The sequence below is a fragment of the Nematostella vectensis genome, chromosome 12 (assembly GCF_932526225.1).
Source record: "Nematostella vectensis chromosome 12, jaNemVect1.1, whole genome shotgun sequence".
NCBI lineage: Eukaryota > Metazoa > Cnidaria > Anthozoa > Actiniaria > Edwardsiidae > Nematostella > Nematostella vectensis.
This window is the reverse complement of record NC_064045.1, coordinates 10,202,234-10,221,349: the sequence shown is the minus strand read 5'-3', so window position 1 is coordinate 10,221,349 and position 19,116 is coordinate 10,202,234. Positions and strand designations below refer to the sequence as shown.

Sequence of the window (19,116 nt, the reverse complement as noted above, 5' to 3'; positions counted from 1 at the left end):
TTCAAAAGCGGCCTTATTCGGAATCTAGAATTTTATAGAGTAACCCCTGCGTATCCCCAGTCTAATAATAATAATAATAATAATAATAATAATCTTTATTGCCTTAGATAAATCAACATGTCTAAGTTTACAAAATGTAGGAGAAACCGATTATAAGTAAATGCGCTACATCAATTATATGTCACTATATTTAAAGACAAGCCTATTGACAAAAGTATTTTTGAATCGCTCTGAGTGAACCCTAGGATAAATCACATTTCTTTTTCTGAGGTTGTATTTTTGGTCTTTTTTCTTAGGCAGGATTTTGCTCAGAGGATATTCAGGTTGATCTAAGCGAGTACGATAAATCTTCTTATCTGCCTCCTCTAGAAGTTTACGGATGTTTACAATGTTTGAAATGTATTTCCTTTTAAAGCATCTCTCTAGGAAGTTCTGTATGTTTGTGAGATCCGAGTCTGAGGCACCAAAAACGGACAAGCCATAAGTGAAATTAGGAAGGACAATAGACTTAAAGAGGTGATCGAGTTCTTCTTGACAAATTCCTTCCTTTCTTAAATATCTTAAAATGTAAAGACACTTATTTGCCTTTGTTAACTTGGAACGCACATGTTCACTGTATTTGCCGTTAGACTGAAAGGTAATCCCTAGAATCGGTAATACCGTACATTGCGGAATGTTGTTCACTAACTCGATATTCTGATTACACCCTTTCTTCTAGCAAATCCTTCCTTTCGCATCTGGATTCCTGGGTCATTTTCTCCCCACTCCTAGCAGTTTTGGGCCCTCCATGCTGTTAGAGCCCCCCCTCCCCCTACACACTTAGTTTTCTCAATGTTTCCAAGGTTACGGCAATGTCAAGGGCGGCAGGAACAGTGATTGTTAGGCTTAATTCTGATAATAAACCACGATTTTCCCTCTAATTTTTGCGACGAGCTCTCCGTGTTTGATTAGATAACCCGGTCAAGTTACATTGCGTAATCCGAGCTACCACCCCGTTGTACGCGAATTGTCCCCTACGAGCTAGAGGGAAATTCGTGGCTTATTTTCAGAATTTTGCCTGACACTGTCCCTACCTTCCTTGTAAACGCCATGGAAATAAATCTTGTGGATCTTTGAGCTGTGTTTGCTGATCCCATGGAGTAGTATTCTGAGCGTTTTATGCAGACCACCTAGTTTTCTACAGCTTGTCTGTAGTCTTTCTAGTTTAAGGGTCTATCGTAAATTCTGAGCGGACATCATATCACGTGGCTATGAAAAATGTTCAGTGATCAGCCGGATATCCCAGAAGTCCGCACGCGCTGTGTTCGCTTCCCGCGTAAGGGAAAGAAATTTGTGAATGGAGCCGAGTTGACATAGAAGTCCTCCTAGGAAACTCTATTTCTAGCATTTCCTAGACCCTTAGCCTGCTTAGAAGCACCAAGATGATCACAGAAAAGACTGAACCCGTGGCTCATCCCACAAAGAAGCCAAAATTCGAACAAATTCGAGCCGATCATGAACTTTTTCTACAAGCATTCGAAAGTGAGTAATGATGTCTTTGGACAGAAGCGCTCGGTTTTAGTCAATAATTAGTGTGCGATTCAATCTGGTAGAAGAACTGATATTTGAAATCTTTGTTGTGTTATTCCAGAGCCCACACAGATCTACCGATTCCTAGCTACAAGGAATGCAGTTGCGGTAAGGCTAAGATTCGGTTGGACATTGTTCTCGACTATCACACAACATAAGCAACAGCACAGCTTCATACAGCTTAGTAAGATTCACTTTTTCGTCGAAGAGGCTTATGCGTTGTATCGTATTTTTCCATCAACCATTTTTTCTTATGTCTTAGATAGTGTTTATTCCAGACTACTAGTTTCTAACTTTATATTTTAACCTTTGTAGCCAATATTTCTACATCGGACACTGGCCTATATGAAACACCTTCGAACCCCTCGCAAAAAAAACAGGTACTTATATCACCCAAAAATATATTTATGTTTATTCTGATTTTGTTTTGTTTGTGGTATTTAGTTTGCAGGGTTTGTCTTAGAACTAATGTGCGTATCTACTTGTATAAACACGCGTGTGGGAATGCAAATGAGATCGTAAAAACAATGACAACACGACGACGCACGTGGACTTTCCTTCCCGATGTCATTTCTCCACTCGAAACTCCAGTTCTATTTTTATACTCGTTTTTGGCGCTTTGTATTTGTTTTATAAACGTAGTTAACGTGTTCCGCTTTTTAATTTAGAAGATTGGGTGGTTGCTTTTATCGAAAAACAATTTACAACAAGTTTTCATTGTACAGTACCTGTTTAGAAACAGTCTTTATCTCTGTTGATCTGGTTTTCCAGTTTTATTATGTGCGTTCCATGTTTGATAAAGAAAATTTCATCTTCTATCGATCAGCAAAAAAAAAACATTTGTAGGACAAATGTACAATTGTTTCAATGTTTTCATGGTGTTATCAGAGACATCAGGGGTGGGTTTTTTTTAGGACACTTGCCTAAATGAGGGCAAGACGACCACCAATTTATATTGAATATTGTGGGAAAAATTTGTGAGTTTTAGCTCTCGTTGTTGTATTTTTAACAATTAGACTACGAGTGTGAGTTTTCTATGAAACAATAGTCAGCTCCGATTTGACTATTTGACTTTTACAAAACAAAAACGAGTATTCTAACTGTTTTAGAATAAATCCACTCACATAGTTCCTTAAAATAAATGACAATTTTAATAATTCTCAGTAATAAATAACAGCTTTTGTCGCAAAAAGCAACACGAGCTTATGCACTTTTTTGCTAATTATTACTGTATCTATGGCTGTATAGATTGTGAGTATGGGAGCCAATCAAATTGTGAGACTGGGGATAGTATGTTAGTGGATTTATACTAAAACACAAAAGATATCATTTTTTGTGATCTGACCTCGAAAAGAAGAAGTCACAGTAACAACACCAAAGATGGTGGCATGCAAAAATGAGATGTTTTTATAATCAACATTTAATCTGCTAATCTTTATAGCCAGTACCTTGGCTTAACAAAATTCTTTATTCATTAATATTTTCTCAGGAAAGACTTCAAGCTTGACAGCATGCTGGAAAAACTGGAAAATAAAACTGATAGCAAACCAGACCCTAGGTAACTAAGCTGTTAAGGGGACTAGTCCAGCACCATAACAGGGTAAGGGGGGCGCTGTGGGTATTTAAGAAAGCCATTCAGTTTTCAGTCCACCAAGCATTAATTTTCATCTTATTCATGACAGTATTCAATGTTTTTGGTTTAAAGTTGCATATCCTTCCCTTTTTCTTTAATGGATTTTTTTTATTGTAGCATATGACCAATAACAAAAATCCTTGGAATTTAACCATTTTTTTGTCTTTCTATTTTAGTGAGGAGACTGATGGTTATCTTAATCTAACATTCTCAAGTTTCTTTTTCGGTTCTGGGCCAGGTGGGTGTTGTTAGGGTCTTTAGAGAACCTTGAGAAGGCACTGGATGAAGTAAAAGCTTGAAAACATTTGGAATTATTCTGAATAACCAAAATAATTATTCAGTTTTTTTTTGATAACCTGTGATCTTCCAAATAAATATATTATTGTTAATTGAAGGCATTCCATTGAGAAGATGGGAATGATTGAACATTTAGTTTCTGTTCAGGCTACTGTATGTTTGTGTTTACACCTTGAAACCAACCAGTTCCTCTGCATTTCAGCAAAATGGGTTCTTTTCTATTTATTGCATAAATAAATGAGGTAAATACAAAGATTGTTGTTTTTGGCCTTGTCTGACACCAATGTTTTTTTATTGATTAATTCACTGAATACTAAGTTTGGCTACTCGGTAGTAATGGCATATCAGATAATCAGCTGCCTTTTATTCCTTTCACCTTGTAAACTAAAAAAAAATACTTGCTGTCTTGTCTAGTAAATGGTGATCTATCTGGAAACAAAAAGAGAAGGATGTTGGAACAGGACTTTGTGAAAGTGGAGGTTTCTCTTGTTAAGATCTGCCACAAGAAACGAAAGGTATTTTTTGTGTGTATCTGACTGCAATACTTCCCAAATTCAACTTTGTATTTAGAATCTCCAGAAGCTAATACAGGCCTGATATGGGATTTATTATCTGATTGAATGCATTTTAAGAAATACAGGGTGCCTGCCCTGCACATCACTAAGAATAGATGTTGCTGCAATACAACCTGCAGGGAACTTAACATTTTGTGCGCGAATTTTGCACATTTTTTTGCGTGTAATTTGAGTGTAATTAGATTCATACACTCAAACTACATGCACCTTGTGTGGGCTACACGCACCAAACAACACACACCTGTTTGCCTCATTAACTTCTATGAAACCCCTTGAGAGTATTTGTGGCTTCAACTCAATGCCATGCATTTGTATGCGAAAAGAAAACTTGGGCGTTTGGCGTTCGATGTGATAGAATTCTACTATACAAAAGCCTAATACAACTTTAGCTCCTTTATTTTATATCGGCAATAAAAACTGATTTCTGCAAACTTCATGCCTAATTTAGCTTAATACAAGTAGTTTTACCAAGCAAAAGAAGAAAGTTTTTTTTTATTAATAAGAAGGAATAAATTTGAAGGTTGTGTGTTAAACAAAGACAGTGCAATGTCGGCAGCAACTAAACTATGACTGTTTTTTCTTGCCTTTAAACTCACACATCAAACAGTCCCCTCGAAAAAGAATCATCTATATCTAAGCTTGAATTTGCTTTAAAGAACGTCACAATCGGTAAAGCACTCGATTAGTTTTGTCGTATGCAAGCTGAGAGAACAAGCAATGTACCATATTACTCTAATGCAGACATGCCGTACGCTTCAACTAAAATGTCCTCGTTTCATGTGGCTTTTGTATGGAAGTATTTTTGGCATTATCGATAGTTACCCCTGCATTAAAAATTCGAGCGAACAATGGCCAACATTCCTGCATAACAAAGGAAAACTACACACACCGATCATGTAGTACATGGCCACTATATTTTACAGTGTACAGGGTGCTCTTTGCAACCTTGAGTATGTAACCCAGCACTTATCATGCCATAAGCCATCTTCATTAACCTTTTAGTTTAAAGGGGATATTAAGTATTTAGTATAGTGTAAATTCATTACGAGACTTGATCAAATGTGCAGGTGGCTGAACTTTACTTGTCAGATATGGATTGCTTTGCCAAGTTGAGCAGACCCTGGTACACTTTCTTGAGAAACAAAATTAAGACCTTAAAGTCTGTTAATATATAATAATTTATTAATTCTGGATCATTACTGTATCTTTATTGTTTAACAATTTCCAGGACAGTGAACTCCAAGTTGATCAAGTCTCTCTTGGCGAAGGAGTGGTGCCATTCAACCCCCGCTCTCAGCTTCTTCAACTCTCTTCATCAAGCAGTGTGACTATCCCTAACACCACTTTTAAGGCCAGCAAGGCATATTCCAAGACGTGCCTTCTGACATTACAAGTTGCTGTACCATACAAAACACCAATCAAAGGAAACAAAGGGAGGCCACCCAAGAAAAAGGATTCAGACGAAGTGACAAAAAACTTCTCAGAAACTAATGGTAAGACAGTGGGTAAAACTCATGCTTATTTGTGAGAGGGCAATACAATGTTTCTACTGGCAGTTGTCGCTATGATGACCAAATCATAGCTGAATCATGCTCTTTTAAATTATTTTCCACTGATTTTATGTGTGTTTGTTTACTAGGCACAGAGACACAAAGTCAAGAGAACATCGAACCACCAGCCAAACGACTCTGTTATGATGGAAATGAGAGTGAAGGGCAGGAACAGCAAGACTATCAAACAGAGCACACGACTTACTTTGCTGAACTTATCATGTTCGACAACCAGCGGCACTGTCTACTGACAGATGGCGAGTATGAGCTAGTGCTTCAAGAAAAGTACAAACGACCTGGAAGAAAGAGAGGTCTCCTGTCTAATAAGAGTTCCTGGGAAAATGTGTTCAACGGGAATGTGAGTAATTGGATGGAAAGAATTAATGTGTGACATGGGGGGGGGGGAGGTGGGGTAGGGACACTGGATGTGACTGGACTGACCCCTCCCACTTGGACGTAAGCAAAAGTGCAGCGCACGTAATTTCCCGATTCTCACTGGAACTGCTTGATTTTCTTGCACTTGTGTTTGATCACTTCTCATTTGTGTTGCACTTCCGTTTGCGCTTACGCTTGCATCCTAGTGAGAATCAACCTGATGGCTAATGAAGAAAGCAGCAGCTTTGAACCATTTTTTTAGTGTATAGAGGATAAAGAACCAAAAAATATCTTTCTTGACAAATTACCCTTTACACCCCCCCCCCCCCTACCCCAACACAATTCAAAACTGGACAATCGACAATTTCATGGTCATAAAATCACACTGTATGAATGACTTTTTGAATTATTCTGCTTTTGTAATGCCCCTTTTCTGTTACAGATGGGGCCATTTGACATATTTGCGTATGGTCCTACTCTGAAATTCAAGCTATCTTGGTCTGGTACTCCTGTGGTCTCTCAACGACCAACTTCTCTTCCCCTTCACTCTTCTCACAACCTGCCTAGTGGTACAGAATCACCCCACACCCCCTCTGGAGACAGCTCACAGAAGGAAAAAACAAACAAGGCACAAGTCCTTTATTACCAGTTTATATATAACAGCCACACCCGGCAGCAGACAGAGGCCCGACACGACTTTTGCTGCCCCTGGTGCCATGTGAACTGCAGCAAGCTTTACAACTTGTTGAAACACCTCAAGTTGTGTCATAGCAGGTTCACATTCACTTACGCTGTGAGTATATATCACCAAATTTGACTTGCTATCCCCTCTTGAAAAACAGTAGCATCCAACATGAATCATTTTCATATTTAAATTTTGGGATGTTCCCAAAATCTGATTTTGGTGGACCTTTAGTATATTATTTTGATTATAAAGTCACATAACGTAAACGTTTTTTGAAGAGAAAGGTACTGTGCATATCTTTTCCAGGTCAAACTGTAATATTCCTGGACTATAACTGTAGGTCATAAGTTTTGTATATTTCTTATTGTGTTTAAAGGACTATAGTAGAAACATGTTTCCACCATACATGTTGTAATACAGACATAGCAAAAAAAAAAGACAAGTTTTCCTAAAATAAGGTCTGGTTAACATTGGTAAGCTTGAATTTTTGCATAGAGGTACCTTATGTTATGTAAACCAACAATATCAAAATGTGTTGTTTTCTTATGGATTCATCTTCGAGATATGAGGCTTGAAGTACAATTTTCAAATGTTCGAAGTATGAATTCTCCTTGTTTTTAGGGAGAAGTCGGGCTCTGATGAGAAATTAAGCCAACTTTGCTCGCTAATATCTAAATTTCTTTAGAATTTGGAATAAAGCTTTTGGTCAGAGGAACTCCTTGTATGCGGAATCTGGAGCTTATATGTTGAGAATTGGAAAATTTCATGCCATTTTTTTGCTCTGTCTGTAACACATGTTTTGTTCTTCATCCCAAGCCTCACAGCAAAGGGGCCCGTATTGATGTGTGTGTTAACGAACACTATGATGGAAAGATGGAGGGTGTGAACGATGCCCTTGGCTACGCCTTCAGCCGGGAGGGACCATGTAGACGGGTGCCATTCAATCATGTCCTTGCATGGAGGTACTGTATGGAGGATTATTGTTTCCAATAAGCCAGTGAACTTGAAAAAGTTCTTATAATAAAGCTACAATGTGCACACCTTTTTGTTTGATTAGCCGCCTGCTTGGGAGCAATAAAACCATTTGCAATGTAATAAGGGATGCATTATCACACATTGGTAGTTGGCCTCCACACAGTTGCATATGGATGCTGTTGCATCCATCCAGCCTGGCATGTTACAAAGTGATATATGGAGTATTCTGTTATGTGTTTAGGCCGCAGAGAAGGAAAGAAAGCCTGTCAGAATTCCTTGAGCCTGATGATGCCGATGAAAACAGGCCCTATCATTCGGGATACACAAGGTATACAGACACCCCACCGCAATACTGACAAGGTCCTTTGCCACGCCCAGTAGTAGCTGGGGCAAACACTCTAGTAAATAACCATATATAAGGGGAAGCTTATTTTTCTCCAACCAAGGGCTTACACTCACAACTTCAGCGCAACAACTCTGTTTCAAAGAGGCGTTAAATATATTTTTTCAACCTTGTGTTGATTTATAGCAACCTTACGAAAGCCTGGTAGTGTAGTTGGCGTCACTCTGTAATGGCTGTGCCACTCACCACTGGGTTCCGGGTTCGATTCCCGGTTCCGACGTGAGTTCTCGTCTGCTAAAAATGTCTGCTGTATTTCGGCTGTCTTTGGCCCCTTCTTTGCCAACTCAACCAATTTGTATCTGAGCTCTTGTCATTCAGTATCACACAGGGTGATTGGCTTAACTTTTTATTATTTATTTTTGTATTTACTGCCCACTCTTGGGCAATTGAGATTTAAACCAGTTTAATAAAACCACCTTTAAACTGGTTTAAGTGCTGGTGTGAATACGGTATGAGATTAACTTGATTTGAGCTTGGGCTCTTATTTGAAGTTGAGCCCTAAAACTCGCGTTTACGGTGTTTAGTTTACGTATTTTTCGTTTACGTATTTCTCCATAGGACGTATTTCCACTCATCTACATGCGTACCGATCAGCCAATCAGAGTTAGGCTCGTTGTCAGACAGCGAGGGGGAGGAGAATCCATTGTGGATGCGCATGCGCACTATCCAAATGATTGACGACTTCACTGACGTCAATGACGGCGAGAAGGAACTCATGAAGCTTTGGAACCTGCATCTAATGGAGAAAGGGTAAGACGTGCGGGTAGCCTGTGGTTTTTCCAGAAGGAAGACTGGAACGTACTTTCCGTTCTAGCGATTTGTTTTCATGATTTTTACGGTTTTCTAGACATTGTTTTATACAGATAGCTGGAATACACGAGAGTTCCCAGTTAACCCTGTTAAATCGATAACTGCATCCTGTTTTACCTGTTGTATCATTGAGTTTGTTATCGAAATCCTGTTTTTTTGTTTTGTTGTTAACAGAGCAGTTATAAGGTCTTTGAGCAGACCACGGCCAAAAGTCGTATACCAAGATAATTTCCATTGTTACATACTTTTAGTCTACGACTTTGGATATATATCTTGAAATAAAGTCGACACTGTTTCCTTCACGTTGAGAACATTTGTCAAAATACGATAAGTTATACAGAAATAATAATCGAGATGAAATTGACTTTTGGAGAATTTAAATTCAATTTTATCAGCCTCTGATATTTTATGGGAACCCTGTACATGGTCACAGACATGTTTTTTTGTAGTATTGTAGAACAGGACGGTTAAAGCCGCATTGTCACCAGTTTACTTCCGGAGGTCCAACGGAAACCTCAACCGTTAAAAGACAAAAGAATCTATTAGAATCCGAGATATTTAACAGGCCACCCGCTCTAAATTATCGATCACATCCTATTTTAAAATATTTTCTGTTAAAGAGAAAAGAATCTATTAGAATCCGAGATATTTACCAGGCCATCCGCTCTAAATTATCGATCACATCCTCAAAGAAACTTCCAATAGACACACTGCTTTCAATATTTTGAAATATTTTTCTCGTTTTCTGTTAAAAATCATCGGAGACTGTTACGTAATCGACCGGAAGTAAACTGGTGACAATGCGGCTTTAAATCTTGTTACTAAAACCTCTTAATCGTGTTTGTCAGGTACGTCGCGGACGCTCAAGTGTACAGCGCCTGCCTCACCTTCATCGATGTGAACGCCAAGAAAATCATGAGCCAGAACCTCAAGCGCAACTTCCTTATTCACCTTGTCAGCCTTCACGACTTCAACCTGCTGAACGGAGGCCAGATATTCCAGCTCATGCAGAAGCTAAAAGACGTCGCGAACGAGACGAAACAAGAGCGAAACGCCGAAGTAGATGTTAGCGAGAATGCTGGCCAGAAAGGTGCGTGCGAAACGAAGGAATAAGATGGTATAGGAGAAAATGCCACCATGGTAGAGGAAAGCGTGGATCGGAAAGCTGGTCAGAATGTTGCGCTAGTTACGAAGGTGTATGATATGATAAAAGACCTCGAGAAAGGACCGTGTATCGAGCACTTACAGCCCGAAAAAAAACCGCGCCCGAACTTCTCAAGAACGTTAACTAGAATTTGAGAACTGGAAAGAGTTTGCGCAGTGAAGGAAACGTATACGTGGGTGCTGATCAGAAAGTTCAATGTACCTTAACCAAGTTTTATCACGACTTGTCTCTTGGAATAGACGTTTAAGAACCCTTGTCAGCCATACCTTCGTTATTGTTTTCAAAATTGGAAGACAAATTATCTGAAGAAATATCGAAATAACCACCAAAAAGTAACGTCTATGCCATACTTACTGATGGAAATGGACGCTTTCCTGCACTTGGTATTTGCTGGGATGATAAAATGGCGGCTGACAGGGTTTTGACCGTAGAATGATGAAAAGGGATAAGGTGAAAATGAGATGACTTTGACGGAATGAGGTGAAGTTTGGTACAAGCAAAGGTAGCTCGCGAATTACTTGATTGGCGAGATTGCAAGAAATCTGGAGCTGCGGAAAAGAATAAATGAATTAGTTGTCGAGCAAAAGTGGATTGCGCCTGAATTGTCTCCCGGATGAGGGGTGAACCATTTGTCAGTTTGAAGTGCAGATATCACTGATTAAAATACCGTACCCTCTGCTATGTTGGATGAGGAATGAACCATTTTTCAGGTCGAAGTGCAGATATTACTGATTAAAATACCGTACCCTCTGCTATGTACAAATCGCCATCGTTCTTTAGTAACAGGTAAAGAGTAACTAGAACACACCAGAGCTGAATCATTCAAGCATTAAGACCTACTGCGCGTTGTATTTTGATCTTGGTTCCCTACACCGCAAAGCGTTTTTTTCTGACCACGTTGGTGTTTAGAATTGATCATTTTGTAATTTATTTATCTGTTACAGAAATAATAGTACAAAGAAAGATACAGAAACCTGTTTGCACACTCAAAATGCTAAGCCATGATGAGTGTACCATCTACATTTATCAGTGTAAAAACTTGTAAATTCCTATGTATATATATATATTCTCGCTCCTTATGCGCATGTCCACACCACAGGTAACCCAGCTGTTTCTTAAATTCTTCATCATACCTGGGCTTGTTCATTTGATTATGTTTGTATGGAATGTGTCGAGGTTTTTCCTCAAATAATGTTATTTGTACAGTATATTCTTTTTCTAAATACATTTGAAAAAAAAAGTCTCGCTTTAATTTGTTAAAGGGAATCAGTTCACTATAAAGGCCTGGCTAAACTAGGCGACATGTCGAGCGCGAAATGTAGCGTGTTTTCATGTCTCCTAAATGTTTCCTAGTTTATCCAGCACACCAAAAACATGAAGTGCGCGACAAATGTTGTAGAGCTCGATGCGAAAATGTTTATCAACTTTCCGCGAAACATTTCTTTGTCGCTGCTGCATGACTGCATGATCTGTCGCGCGCTACAATGATTTTCGAGGTGGCATGGAGGCGACATGTATCGCGCTTAGCCAGGCCCTACGTCGAATCCGTTGTATCGCGACCTGCGTTTGCAAAACCCAATTTGTTTTGGTTTTCTGTTCCGTCAGTTAAACCATTCTGAGCCAATCAGAGTCTCGCTTTTTGCACTTCCCTGGCTTTCTTCTGGACGAAAACTAGACAGTGTCGCGACAGAAAGCCAGGCAACTGCAAAAGGCGAGAGGTGGCAAGAAACTGATTGGCTTAAAACTATTTGACTGGCGGAACAAAAGACAAAAACAAATCGATGTTTTGAAAATGCGGCGTCGCGATACAACGGATTTGACAGTCACCAGAATACATTGCATTTTTGTTTCACGTGTAGAAAGGGAACTTACATAAATGTGCTTGCAACTTAGGGCTATTCTACTATAACAATAAGAAGTAAGTAAATGCTAATCAGACTGTTAGAAAATACACTACAGAAGGACCGGGAAAGTGTGCCAAAATATGAAGGAAATATTCGCATGCATCTGCTTGTGTGCATCGCCATATCGTTTTCGCAAGCTTTTATTTTCCCGCACTTTTGCCGGTTTTGCGCTACGGTTTCTTCCCGCAGAATGCACCCTAGTCTATATAGCCTGCAATGCTTCGTTTACCCGGTGTTTTTATAGCGAAAAACCGGCCTTGAGCGATTCGTAGCCGCCATCTTGGTTTTAGGCAAAAATGAAAAACGTATTTTTATTTTTACTCAAAATCCAGGTGGCGGCTATAAAAACACCGGGTAAACACCTGTATTGGAGGCTATAGTCTAAATGATCGAATCAAATGAATCCGCAACTTTTTCTTCCGTAATCGAAAAGTTATCCGTCAACACGTAGCGTATCGTAATCGCCCGTCCACACGTATACGGCCTTTTTTGTACAGTAAGAGACTACAATTTTGACGTCATCGTAATCGAAAAGTTACGGATTCAACCGTCCACACGGATTCCGTAATCGAAAAGTTTCGGAATTGGACCGTCCGCATGTACACGGAATCGTAGCGTATTCATTTTGTTGCGCTTTCGTTTGCGGATTCAAAAAGTTACGGATTCGCCAGTGTAATCGTCGTATACGTGTAAACGATAGCCGTATCCGAAACGATAAAGTTGCGGATTTATTCGATTCCGTATACGTGTGGACGGGGCCTAATCAAACACGGAGAGCACGTTGCAGCCAAAATTAGAGGGACATTTTTGGTTTATTATCAAAATTCCGCCTAACGCCCCTGTAAAATGGTGAAGATTCCTAATTTAACCGTACTGTATTTTTATTATTTGTACTGTTAGCGACAGCAGGTGCTTTTCTAGCAAAGCAAAGTGTGATCAAAGACATAAAAAGCTAAGCAAACTCATCATTTTCAAGATTGCACGAATTGTTCTGAACTTGTTCTCGTGTTGTTGTTGTTGTTGTTTTTTGTTTTTTTTTTTTTTTTGGCGGGAAAAGCGTCCCAAGAAAACTTCTCCTCTAGTATCAGCTCTGAACAAGACGTTGCCTCGTTGGGCAGCGGCGTAGCCAGGATTTTTAACAGGGGGGGGGCCCAAAAGGCCCTTTAAGGCATTTTCTCCTGTATCTTAGATAATATCTCATACATTTACTGTTTTTTGGCTTCTAGAGGGGGGAGGGGGGGGCTGGCCACGCCCCTGTTGGGTTTTACTTTCGAGTCGTTTTACTCGGCACCAAGTGTTCAGTGACAAGCCTCAAGCTGCTCGTGCAAGAATCGGCAGCATCGACAATAATGAGGATTGCTGCTCAGACTGTGACTCATAGGAATCGGAGCTGAGATGGTACCCGATTGGAGCAGTTTTTCCAGTGGAAACGAGTGTCTTCATGGATGCACTAATTACTTTGGCTACGTGACGCTTAAAAACACTTTCAAAGCACCTTCGGCTTCGTTTTGATTAAATCATGACATTTTTTAACAACTCGTTTTAAAGCCGGGTTCTCACAAGGATACAATCTCAAAAGAGTCCAACAAGCATAGAGGGAAAGAAAATTGATAACCTGGCCGTCTTATCTGGCTTCTTGTGGTAAGTAAGCTTTTATGTCGCAGGAAAATTCCGAGTTCCGGATTCCACTCATACTCACAGTTCATCTACGAACACAGAAAGCCCAAAATGAGTGCTAGAGACTAGACCAAAGGCCTGGCTAAAGCTAAACTAGGCGACATACACTCTTTGTTTATAAGAATCTTTTTGTAAGAACGTCCAGGCTGAGAGTTCACCAAATTTTAAGAACGATGCTAAGAACATGTCGAGGCTGAGATAGCAGACTTTTTCTTCTTTTTTAGTCCCGATGCGTTTTTAAAATGCAGAATCGAATTGCTTTCGTAGTAACAACCTTATTATTGCTATTGATCATTGGTGTAATTCTCTTCCTAATAATTCATTGAGTATTATATTCTTACTGTATATACACTAAAATTTAAGAACATCGTAAAGAACATATTCAGTCTTAAAATGTCCAAAAAATAAGAACTGCCCAGCCTCAACTGAAAATGAGACGTTTTTATAAAAAAAGTGTATCGCCTATCTCAAGACGGCCTATATACTGTTCGATGCCTGAGAAAAAGCCTGGCAACCAGCAGGGTGGGATTTTCGGAAATCACTCTAAACCTCAGCATTGACGTCAATAAGAATATCCATTTATCCAACAAGACGAGCTAATCTTTATTAATGTTTACATCATATTTCTTTTATCAGTGTCGATATGACATAATTATCCTATTCGGTGAGGCCTGGCTAAACTAGGCGACATGTCTAGCGCGACTTGTAGCGTGCGACAAAGTCTTACAGAAGCGAAAAAGAAATGATTCTCTGATAGTTGAGAAACATTTTTGTGTCGCGCTCTACAAAATTCGGAGACATGACACACGCTACATGTCGCCTAGTTTAGCCAGGCCTGTATCTAAAGGACTTCAATTTCTAAGAGTGTACAAAATCAACAATGGAAAACACTATACGGCTTTGCCAAAAAGAAAACTAACGAATATCAATGTGATGAAGTAGAACAACCTATTATGAATTTAATTATTGTACATCATCAGATTGCAAATTGTAGAAACTTTGTTAAAGATTTTTTTTCTCGAGGGTAAAATTCTTCATAATAAAATAGTTAACACAAATCATAACGATCAGGGAAAAGAAAATTTAAAATGCAGATTTATTTTATAAAATTGTGTTCAGGATACCTGTGATTGTTTAAGTGTTATTTAACTTCATCAGTTTTGGTGTAAAAAGAACATATACTTATTTCAAAAAACGTTGTCAGTGCGAAACGGCAAATGGCGATTGGCAAATGGCAGTTCTAGGACCGAAAGGAACCATGGGTCTCATAAAATTTCACTAAATGCTGAAGAATATGTATAAATCAAACAATTATCCATTAAAGATCATCAATGTATGTCTCTGACATTGCTAGACTTTATTTAACACCTTTAATTTTACAAATGGTTAGTACCCAGAAGCACCGTTCGGGCTTAGAACTGCCATTTACTATTTGCCATTCGCCATTTGCACTGACAACCTTTTTTGAAATAGGTGTATATTATTTCCAGTCTATACTAATGTATCTATTTGCTCATCTTCCCACACATGTCTTCTTAAGGGATCCAGTCTTCTAAGCATCTTAGCGCCCAAGGTGCTTCAGCTCACGGGAAAGCTGGCAGAGCACACAAAGCGGCAAGCACTGAACGGCGCAGTAGTCATTAATCAGAGAACCCTACAAATGACAAATAAGTAGCTCAAGAGGATGCAAAAATTAGCGCTAACCCTTACTAGATTCTTAACCCTTCTTTGTTTGTGCCATGCCAAAAAGAGAGGGCAATTTTACCCTCTTTACCCCCCCCCCCCCCCCTAAAAGCCACTTTTTCACTCAATATGGTGGTGTGTGTACCCAGTTATTTTGAGGTAGGATCCAAAGCTCACTGTTTGCATGTTCCTTATATCAGCTAAAAAAGGGGGTACTACACCCCCCAGTCTCCCTACTATTGTTCAAAATCCCTCCTCCGCCCCTGGAGATGACACTGATGTGGACCACGCCTGAAACCATTCCCAGCCCTGGATAGCCTCTACAAAGTGAGATTTTAGTCCCAGAGCCCCCCCACCCCCACCCCTCTTTCCCCGCAATTGTAATCCTGGGTGATGGACCTGGGCGTGCCACTCACTTGGATGTTTTGCTCTACCCTGAGCTTGACACGAAGACCCACAAGCGCCCCTGGGCAGCAACATGGGAAGCAGCAACCTTCTCCCATACGCTGGGAAACATCAATCAGCAAGAAGCATGGACAGAAGTAGCCCAGAAGACCTAGTAACATTTTCAAATAAATCAGACAAGATGACAGGGGGTGCAGGGGGTGGGACACTGGGGGCAGGTGCCCCCCCAATATTTAGAAAAATTATCAGGAAATGACCAGTAGGGGTGTGGCTGTGCCCCCTCCCCATTAATGTTTCTGCATTGTGCCCCCCAAATCTTACAGGGTCTGCTTTGGCTCAAATACAGATGAAACTGAACTGCTAAGGAGACCTACAGTAAGAATAAGCATTTTTATAGTACAATTTGAGAATATCCATCCACAGATATAATGCATCTGATTTTAGTTACATGAAAATGTAGGTATAATAGCGAGTTATAGACTATAAAAATCTAGTACTAAAAGAATTAAATCAACATAGTGCGTCTTTTAAATTCTTGAGACTTTACTAGGGAAAATAATTGCCTAAAAGCTGGGAGCTTTTGCATGTTGTGATTACAGCCAAAACTGAAGGTTCTCAGTTTTGGTGAGATTAGCCTAGCAAGATATAAAACAGCTACTTATATTAATGCCAATATCACATTAAACACAGCCTATACCAGATATATGGCAGCTACTTACAAGAGCCAATATCATCAAAGCAGCCACACATGCCGGAATGCCAGTCCCGTTGCCCTTGCTGCACAACTGTAGGCTGTTGCACTACCACTGTTGTATGAGTGGTTTGGGCATGAGGGTAGCCCTGCTGAGGCGGATAGCCCTGCTGCGGAGGATAGCCCTGCTGCGGAGGATATCCTGGTTGTCCAGTGACAGGTTGTGCCATCTCAGGTCCTTCTTGCATACGATTATAATCAAACGAGGGTTTACTGTCCATAGACTATACATAAAACATGTATGAAAATATGTTTAGTGAATAGCTCTAGTCACTTATAAAAACATGTCAAGTTAAAAAACAGGTTAGTTTTAAATAGAATCCATAGCTGTGAAAACAACTTGGACAGAAATCTTGCAAAATTGGGTGAAATGCAGTAGATATGTAAAAAAAACCAAGAGAGCCAATGTAGGTGAATACAGAGAATGTATAATTGGGCTTGTGATGAGGCCCAAAATCTTGTGACACCCGCCCAATGCAGGTGAGTTGACAGCTATGAGAATCATGTATGTTCATTAATTACCCTGAGGGGGAGGGAAGAACACCTCAGAACACCTGATTTCAGAACTCCCCTTTCAGTATCAATTTGTTTCAGTGCCCCTCTTTTAAAATCCCCAGGATTTTTATTCAAAATCATAAAATATTCAGAATATTCTGCCCCCCCCCCCCCCATGTCTAGAGAAAATTAATGGGGTTCTAGTGTGGTTTTCTACTAGAAAATATTCATTACCAAGTAAACACCTGCTGAGTTAAAAGTCCCTAATGGCCCCCTTATTATCAACTACAGCATATAATTATAGCTAGTATTAAACGCCAAAAAGATAGAGTCCAGTGAGTATAGCAGAATGAGTATAGACAACTCACACTACTCACCCTGTATTACTTTTTTTTATTTTGAGGGCAGCAATATCAAAATTCTTTTAAGAACTTTGAAATGTTTTACTTCAAGTATTATGTTTTGAGGTATAACACAGCCGTCAAGTATATTAGATTAGAAGAATATAACCAATCAATGTGATCTCAAATGGGTATTAAACAAAGCAAGGTTAAAATTAACTTTCAATTATTATAATAACTAACTACAGCCTACACCTCAAAATTTGATATCACCTCTGATGAAACCCAATATGAATGATATAAAATTTCAAAGTTCAACACTCTAAAGATAGGAACAACTGTCAGTACATGTTGAATTTAGGCCACGGAGTTTTGAAATAAATATATTTTCAATGAATCATCCTCATGTGTGTGACAGAAACTGTTTGATAAACCACCATTTTCTGTTTGCTTTTATTCGAACCATACACAATACTGTCCTCGCACAATAATACTTTATCCTGTATTGTTCGTGGTTGAGACACCGAACAGCGGAAACCAGTCAAGTGCACCAAACCATATCCGAAACCACGCAGAAGAATATTCCATTTTGTTAACAGCGCTAACATACAAAAGAGTTTAAATATACAAAAAGTGAAATTAAACTTACCATATCCTAACAACATGCAAATTTTGAAAGATCAAAACAACCATTTGCATGAAGTTCTATTTTTTTTTCTTTTTTTTTTTACTACGACGTGTTTAGAAATAAAAAAAACTTAAGGTGACTTTTTGAATAGCTCTATTTTAATCATGAAAGATCCTTTATTTGCGGTTGAGTTTTCAATCTCTTTGCAAACGACATTGTTCAGTTTATATTACAGAGGGGGTGATAGGGTAGGTGACAGTTTCGTGGAAATCTCGAATAAAATACAATAAAATAAAGATTTAAAAGCATCAAATATACTTAGAAAGACCAGGAGCGCTTATTTACAGCACGAGTAATGCTTACAGTGGTTTTAACATAGTTGTTTTCTTTAAGTATGAGTTTTGGAGATTCGGTTTCTTCCTCGTGTTACTATAAACCGGAAAATACCTTGCATTCCAAGGTTGCAAAACTCCTCTTTGAAACATCCAAGTTTGAAACAGAAAATCAAATGAAAGAACTGGCAAAAGCTATCGAGAGAATCTACGAAAAACAACTCATCTGACAGAATGAATCTTTCGTGCGATAACAAAGAGGGAGTTGGCATTATTGACACGAGCAAAACTCCGAAATCGAGCTTCGTTTGAGCATGATCACGACTAGAGTATTTCAGAAAGAACACCTAAATGTGCAGAATGCATATCGGTAAAGAAGAAAATAAACGATATTAGGCTGGAGTGGGTGCTTTTGAAGGCATTCTAGCTTACAAGAGATGAAGACATGGTAAATCAGTACGTACCTAGTAGATGAATCCCGAATGAATTATTCGGAGTATACGGTGGTAGCGAGATTACACTAGAGTGAAGTGCCCGCCCCGGCGCGTGACGTATAGAAAATGTCACACAGTAACGTCAACAAGTCGTTAAGGAACGAGATAGTCTATAAAATCGTGAAGTTTCTTTCTCAAAATAATATGATCTAATAATATTTCTCAATTTTATGTTTGAGTTTAGTATATTTCACGATTAAGTTCCACAAACTTATGGATTGTAGTAACAGGTCTATAAACAATGCAAATAGTATCGAGATTTCTCCGAATCATGAATAAATGAATGTGACATCAAAGCGTGACGGAATTGGGACCGTCACACTTTCCATTACATTTTAAAAATACTCTAAAAACTCTAAAATCTAAAGA

At 39.1% G+C, this 19,116-nt stretch overlaps 2 protein-coding genes and 1 long non-coding RNA gene across 4 annotated transcripts; 1 reads left to right on the top strand and 2 right to left on the bottom strand.

The window, feature by feature from the left end:
- Positions 1-80: 80 nt before the first annotated feature.
- On the bottom strand, positions 81-11,713 carry LOC116619399. Its single transcript, XR_004296665.2, has 3 exons — positions 11,704-11,713; positions 1,296-1,298; positions 81-714 (listed from the first exon to the last, which is right to left on the bottom strand). It is a non-coding gene; the product is annotated as an uncharacterized LOC116619399 (long non-coding RNA).
- Positions 1,276-10,474, top strand: LOC5514532 (polycomb protein Suz12). 2 transcript variants are annotated; one of them, XM_032384153.2, is made up of 13 exons: positions 1,276-1,521; positions 1,631-1,677; positions 1,885-1,949; positions 3,059-3,127; positions 3,379-3,440; positions 3,914-4,014; positions 5,303-5,567; positions 5,714-5,982; positions 6,442-6,792; positions 7,501-7,646; positions 7,901-7,987; positions 8,621-8,812; positions 9,721-10,474. In XM_032384153.2, exons 1-13 carry the CDS (start codon positions 1,422-1,424, stop codon positions 9,983-9,985), a joined length of 2,019 nt encoding a protein of 672 aa, XP_032240044.2. In that variant the 5' UTR covers positions 1,276-1,421; the 3' UTR covers positions 9,986-10,474. The 2 variants fall into 2 exon arrangements, with proteins under 2 accessions (XP_032240044.2, XP_048575830.1); XM_048719873.1 differs by lacking the exons at positions 1,276-1,521; positions 1,631-1,677; positions 1,885-1,949; positions 3,059-3,127 and adding an exon at positions 3,151-3,169.
- Positions 11,714-14,200: 2,487 nt separating the features above from the next.
- On the bottom strand, positions 14,201-18,876 carry LOC5514503 (cornifelin homolog). The gene is made up of 4 exons (XM_001634625.3): positions 18,718-18,876; positions 16,426-16,681; positions 15,718-15,857; positions 14,201-15,272 (listed from the first exon to the last, which is right to left on the bottom strand). Exons 2-4 carry the CDS (start codon positions 16,676-16,678, stop codon positions 15,180-15,182), a joined length of 486 nt encoding a protein of 161 aa, XP_001634675.2. The 5' UTR covers positions 16,679-16,681; positions 18,718-18,876; the 3' UTR covers positions 14,201-15,179.
- Positions 18,877-19,116: the final 240 nt, after the last annotated feature.

Coding starts and splice junctions, on each gene's coding strand:
- LOC5514532 (XM_032384153.2), top strand. CDS start 1,422: ATGATCACAGAAAAGACTGAACCCGTGGCTCATCCCACAAAGAAGCCA. Junction 5,568..5,713: donor AAACTTCTCAGAAACTAATG/GTAAGACAGTGG, acceptor TTTGTTTACTAG/GCACAGAGACACAAAGTCAA. Junction 7,647..7,900: donor AATCATGTCCTTGCATGGAG/GTACTGTATGGA, acceptor TTATGTGTTTAG/GCCGCAGAGAAGGAAAGAAA.
- LOC5514503 (XM_001634625.3), bottom strand. CDS start 16,678: ATGGACAGTAAACCCTCGTTTGATTATAATCGTATGCAAGAAGGACCT. Junction 15,858..16,425: donor CTTTGATGATATTGGCTCTT/GTAAGTAGCTGC, acceptor AAATGTTACTAG/GTCTTCTGGGCTACTTCTGT. Junction 15,273..15,717: donor GGGTAGAGCAAAACATCCAA/GTGAGTGGCACG, acceptor TGTCATTTGTAG/GGTTCTCTGATTAATGACTA.